Raw genomic sequence first — 6,000 nt, forward strand, 5'->3', positions numbered from 1 at the left:
CAAATTATTTTCCTTTATTTATGTTCCCTCCTAGGCTTTGCCAGTTCACACATAATTTCTTTGTAATTATGAAGAGATGTATTTCTGCATTCTATTATTTCGAAGTATTATTGTACATGAAAAACAGATACTAGAGACTTTCTGTGATGCGAGCCAGGGTAACCCAGACCCCAGTCTGATTCTTCTCTCTGTCTGACGAATCGGGCCTCAATATAGCATGCTGTCACCTGTTCAGCAGTCTTGTGATAGGACCCATTTGGACGATGAGGTGTCAGAGCCTGTATTTCTCTGTTTTTCTGCCTGTAAAAATCTATAGTTTGTTAACACCAGCGTAAATTATTTGGAATAAGAAGTTTGTTCAGTGGAAAAGAAACATGAATAGGTTTAGATTTTTATGGGGCTGAATCAGCCAAATCAAACACAGGCCGTCCTGAAGCTTCCAAGTTTTTAATGGAAACTCACGCTCTTTAGAATTTTGCTGCCTAATTATAATTCATGCCTTTTGCAGATACATTACAGGGTGGACCAAAAGGAAAATGTTAGATATGTCCACTTGTGATTTCTATTGTGTTACTCGTGGGGTGCCAACTGCATGCGTCCAATGGCCTGGTGCGTGCAAAGACACAGGCCAGATCCCTGCAGGCTGAGCCACTTCAGTGGGAGGGAGGACGATAAACTTGCAGTATTACAAATACAGAAGACAACTCAGATACAGAGCCAGCCTTCTGTGTGTGGTTGTGCAGAAGTCACCAGTGTCAGGATTCAATTTAAAAGTCCATGACAACCGTAACCCTAAATCAACCCTCATCATTGCCTTCATCAGCGATATCCTTTCGAAACCCAGAAAAACAGAACCACCCAGATGTCATTTTAAGGAGAACTTTCTTTTCTTTCTTTCTTTCTTTTTTCTTCTTTTTTTGAATAGGTTTAACTGGTGTGAAGGGAGATAAAGGAAATCCAGGCATTGGAACTCAAGGTCCAAGAGGCCCCCCTGGGCCAGCAGGTAACTCTTCCTACCTAACAGGAAACTGTAAGGTGGAAATCCTAAATCTCTGTATTCACTTGACATTGCAGGTGAGGCAAATGGCCATATTACATCCTTGTGTCCAACTGGAATGGCTATATTTCTCGTTCCTTTCATTGGAAGGCTAGTTTGTTAGTAACGAACCTCCCAATACACAAACCCCCAAAGACACAGCATATTCTGGGATCTTATTGGTTGCGTGAGTTAGGCTGGGCTAGGCTATGCTGTAGTAACAAATCAATCCCCAGTGCTTAGTGGATTGATACTTACCCAAAGTTTGATGTGGGTAGGGTAACTTTCCCCCCATTTTGGAACAAAAGGCCTTGGGAGAAAGATAAAGGAGGCACATCAACTTCCTGAATGCAGGATGAAAGATGTCATTTCCAGTCATATTTCACTGGCTGAAACTAGCCGTATGGCCCCAGCCGACCTGTAAGGGAGTCTCAAAATCTAGGGGAACGCATGGATATTTGATGAACACTCGTAGTTTCTGCCACCATGGTCACCTTACTGAATGAGTTTTGTGTATTCTACTATGTGCTTTTAGAATGGCTTCCAGATGATCATACTCTGTTATTAAAGTTATAAGGTTACAATCCAACTGTATATTTACAATCCCCGTCTTAGCCATATTGAATCAAATGACTTACCGATTTTTCTTTCCAACCTAATGATGATTTTGGAAAATACCTTCTGTAGGAGAGATTCCTAATGCAATGGATTCACCTTGAGTATAAATACTCCTGTTATTAGAGATTCTATGAGGAACTGATCTAGCTCATGCCTTACACAGAATGAGTGGTTGGTGAATGTTGATTGAATGAAACGGAATGCATCTGAGAGTCACAACGCTTTTCAAATATAAGGTGATACGTGTTCCTAATTTTCATTGTGGTTCTAGTTGAAGAGTTTCATTTCTAGTTGAAAAAGGCCTTCTAAGCACTGTTGGAATCCAGGCCTAAAGCAAAACAAAGCAAACGCATAAACCAGAAAAATTCCAGACTGACATACTTCTTAAATTCACAAAAATTTTAATCCCCGTCTCACTTTCACTCAGTGTAAGTTCTCAATTGATTCAAGCTAGCCTAAAGAAATTTTGGATTCGTATATTGGGTCCAATTTCAGAATTCTCATTTTTCTCCTCCAGTATAATTTCTTTCAAATTTAGACTAATTTATTCCAATTATCTGGGGCCATAAACCAGGATAAGTTATAAGGTTGAGATCGAGTGTGTTCATGTGTGTGTGCATGGCCATACATTGAATTCATAAGGAACCTGCATTGGGAAACAGAAGCTACATAAAGAAAACAAGGTTGACAGTGGTATGCTCCTTTCCCTTTCATATCCAGGAGGTGATTAAAAAAAAGACTACATTTTGCTTTCTGGTTTCCTGAGCTGATTGAAAGCATTGACCTCCAGGAGAACATGTGATTGCAGTATGATCCTCTGTCCAGGAAATCCAGTTCAGGAATAGAACTCAATGAGTAGAGAGAGGCAGATCACCCCAGTTGTTAAGATGTGTAATATGGCTTCTTGTAAGAGTTAGTTTACTTCTTGGTAGTCTGAAAACTCACCCTGCGATGATAAAAGACCAACTGTTTTCATTGGTGGGTACTTCGTAGGACCGTCCGGGGAAAGTCGGCCAGGAAGCCCTGGACCCCCTGGCTCTCCTGGACCAAGGGGTCCACCAGGTCACTTGGGGGTGCCTGGACCACAAGGTCCTTCTGGCCAGCCTGGATACTGCGACCCCTCTTCATGTTCTGCCTACAGCGTAGGAGGTAAGTGTCAGCCCTTGTGGGCTTTGAGCAATGTCTTGCTATGCTTAGTATCATAATGGTGAGGGTGCTATAAAAGCAGACCTATTATGCACAGGAAGCAGAGCTTGAATTGCTCACAACCTTTTAAATTATCCAGAGGCATCTTCTGTAAAGTACAAATTAATATAGAGGTTACCCCTGAGGAGGAAATTTAAAATAATACCACATTTAAGTCTTCCTTGCTTCCAAATGGCGATCCACACAGATTTGGCCTCTGACCTCATATCTGATCATTGAGGGACATGTTTGAACATTCTTTGGGGCCTCTCGTTCTGTGTTATTTCTGTGGTGTGGCCATGAAGTCCTCTAAAGTTTTACTCTTGTTTTGGGGAAACCTCAAACTTAGAACTTTCCCCGTAATTAGGAGGGCCCTGGAGATACTGTTGGGTGACATCCTGCCCACCGCATGCATTTTAGGTCACCAAGGATTATTTTAAGAAACAAAAGTGGCCATGCTGTCCTTGCCTCTTCCTAACCACTAGACTGAGATTCTGAAAAGATTATGCTTCCTGAAAACATCTGTGGTCTGCATGCTGGAGGGTTGTGTAATGGGACATTTTCTAACATAGTCACACTTGGAAGCATCAAGAGAGAGGTTCAAAGACTGCTTTGGGGCAATGAGCTTATTAGCCAATGAATTTAAATTTTCTGCTTTAGAAGAAATTTAACCTTATTTGCCAGAGGGACTGGTCAAAGTTTTGCTGATGTGTTTTTCTCTGTTCATCTCTTCCCTCCCCGTTCTCTCAAATATCCCTGTCCCTTATTAAGATCTGATCCCTTACAATGATTACCAGCACTGATGTGGAACTCCTCCACTGATTACATTGGCCTGGGCAATTGGCTGCAGATACAGAACTGTCCTGTTGACCACCACCACCCATCCCCTGCCCCTAACAATGGGCACTCTGTTTCCCTGCCTCACCTGCTTCCCTACCTGCCCACTGTCACATTTCTTGCCCTCCCTGCTCCAAGCACATACAATGATAAGACTGGAACTTAACCAAATCACATGTGTCAGTTGTTATAGAAACTGACTGCTGCATATCAGCCTGAGCGTAGGTATAAGATTGTCTACCAAGAATTATCCCAAGCTTCCCTAGGTGAAGGCCCAGGAATAGTTACTTAAATGTGTCTTCTCCTCTTTCCTGTAGCCACACAAATTGCTGGGCACCTTTCTCCCTGACCACCCTACTATCCATTCTTCCTCTGATCACCTCCCCTCCCTACTGCCCCCTGGTGTTGGACTTCTAACATGAGATGGGTTTTTAAAATTTATTTTTCTTTCATCATTCTGCTGAGATTTCAGGGTTTCTTTTGTAAATAAAACATGTAATATTTAAGCAGTTGGCTGTGATTCTAGTTTCCTAACAATTTCTGCGGTATATCTGTACCTTCCTTCTTTCGCTAACCATCTGAAACCTCCTGGCAAAGGTGCAAGCACTGTGGTGGATAAAGGTAGCTACTACTTTCTACCCGAGCAGGATATCTCTGTACTTTAGAGACTATGTCTCTATGGACCCATATAAGGGGAGGATATCAATTTATGGTTCCTGGGTTCTATCACGTCCCCACCCCCACTCTTCCTCTCTAGTTCCCCATCCTGATGAGCCAGAGTTCACCCCTGTCCAAGATGAGCTGGAAGCCATGGAGCTGTGGGGCTCTGGGATCTGATAGTCTCAGGAGAACTTGGAGGACCAACCGCAAAAGCTCCTAAGGCAACTTATTCAAGAAGAATGTCATTATGTGGTTTGTATGCTGCCTTTGGGAGGGGACTCATTTCACCAGCCTACATCTCCTCCTTGGATACTGTTAATAATATTGTTATATTAACAGAAAGTATGTTTAAAACAATTCCCCTTAATCCATGATGCCATAGGATTGATTTCTCTTTGTTGTTTTAATGGCATGCTCAAAGAAAAATTGGCCAAGAAGTTTGAACTCTGGAATCTTTTCTGTGGTAGATGATCTCAAGTCCTAAAATGCAACAAGACAGATATGACTGTCTTTGAGGAAAATGGGGTCCCAGCAGAACAGGAATTCAAAGGGACTCGAAGATTATGCTGTTTATCCTTATCCCCTCTAGGAATGACCTTGCTGAAAAGAAAGGAGGGACATGATTGGAGAAACTACCTCTTGCTAAATTGATCTGTCCAACTCTGAGATCACTTGGTAACTAGCTCCACTGGTATCCAAGAATATGTGTTAGAATATAACCTTTCTGAATTTGGTGACTGTAAAAATAGATTTAGTTTTTTCAGTGGCTTTTGACATGTAAAATAATGACTTCCCACTGATTCTGATGGAAAAAGATCCAATTTTGATGAATAATTTATCCAGCAGTATGTTCCAGAGCTTGCGCTCCTTAACCACATGGATTACTTTGTACATGCAGATATATGTTTGCAAACCTATTTCCATTCTTTTTTTAAGCAAATAAAAATTTTAAACAATGTATGTGGATTGTTTTTATTTTATTCCATTTCTATATGTCACCTTAAACTTTTGTAGTTGGCTTAGGTTTAACCAGAAAAATGACAGCTGCCTACCTTTAGACACTCAAACATTCATTCATTCATTCATTCATTCTGAGTGTGGTAGGATACTTAACAGGAAAAGGCAGCTGACTTGAGCCTAACAGACTGACAGAATTCTATTATTCATATATAACCTACCAGACAGACTTGACTGTGAAAATGTAAGACTGATGCTAAGTAAATGTTTGCCTAAAGAACTTATCTTTCGGTTTTAAGAAAAACTCTAGAAGACAAAGAAGAAATGAGGTTGAATCTAATAGATTCTGATTTCTAAACTATAATTTGTCTTTTGCTCATAAAGGAAAACACTAGGTGTTTGAAAAAGATTTGAGTTCTATTAATTGTTTGTTGAAAATAGAAATGAAAGAGAACCATAAACTGAGCGTATATTCCTTTTCCTCTGTAGCATCTCCCTAATAACAGGTAATTGTCAGAAGTAGGGATGGGGTCATTTATCACCAGAAGCTGGAGTCTTCCTGGATCAGGAAGGTCTCTTGAGATTCTTTGGGTCCCCTCACCACACAGATTGGTTTAAGACCTTCCCATCTAAAGTATTCAAACAAAAGGGTCTATGTGTGCCTTTGGGGATCCAGGTAAACATAAATATATTTTTTGCTGCCTTTG

At 40.9% G+C, this 6,000-nt stretch overlaps 1 protein-coding gene across 4 annotated transcripts in view; it reads left to right on the forward strand.

Moving 5' to 3' along the window:
- The window catches only part of COL14A1 (collagen type XIV alpha 1 chain), a 272,810-nt gene extending 267,516 nt beyond the window's left edge, over positions 1–5,294 (forward strand). For 3 of the 4 annotated variants that reach the window (XM_049700664.1, XM_033419891.2, XM_033419893.2), the window contains 3 exons: positions 926–1,003; positions 2,648–2,803; positions 4,434–5,294. In XM_049700664.1, coding sequence (XP_049556621.1) covers positions 926–1,003; positions 2,648–2,803; positions 4,434–4,513 — 314 coding nt within the window. In that variant the 3' untranslated portion in view covers positions 4,514–5,294. Of the gene's footprint in view, positions 1–925; positions 1,004–2,647; positions 2,804–3,610 lie in introns of all 4 variants that reach the window. The other variant, XM_049700665.1, reaches the window with a different exon arrangement.
- Positions 5,295–6,000: the final 706 nt, after the last annotated feature.

This window comes from Orcinus orca, chromosome 17 (assembly GCF_937001465.1).
Source record: "Orcinus orca chromosome 17, mOrcOrc1.1, whole genome shotgun sequence".
NCBI classification, from domain to species: Eukaryota; Metazoa; Chordata; class Mammalia; order Artiodactyla; family Delphinidae; genus Orcinus; species Orcinus orca.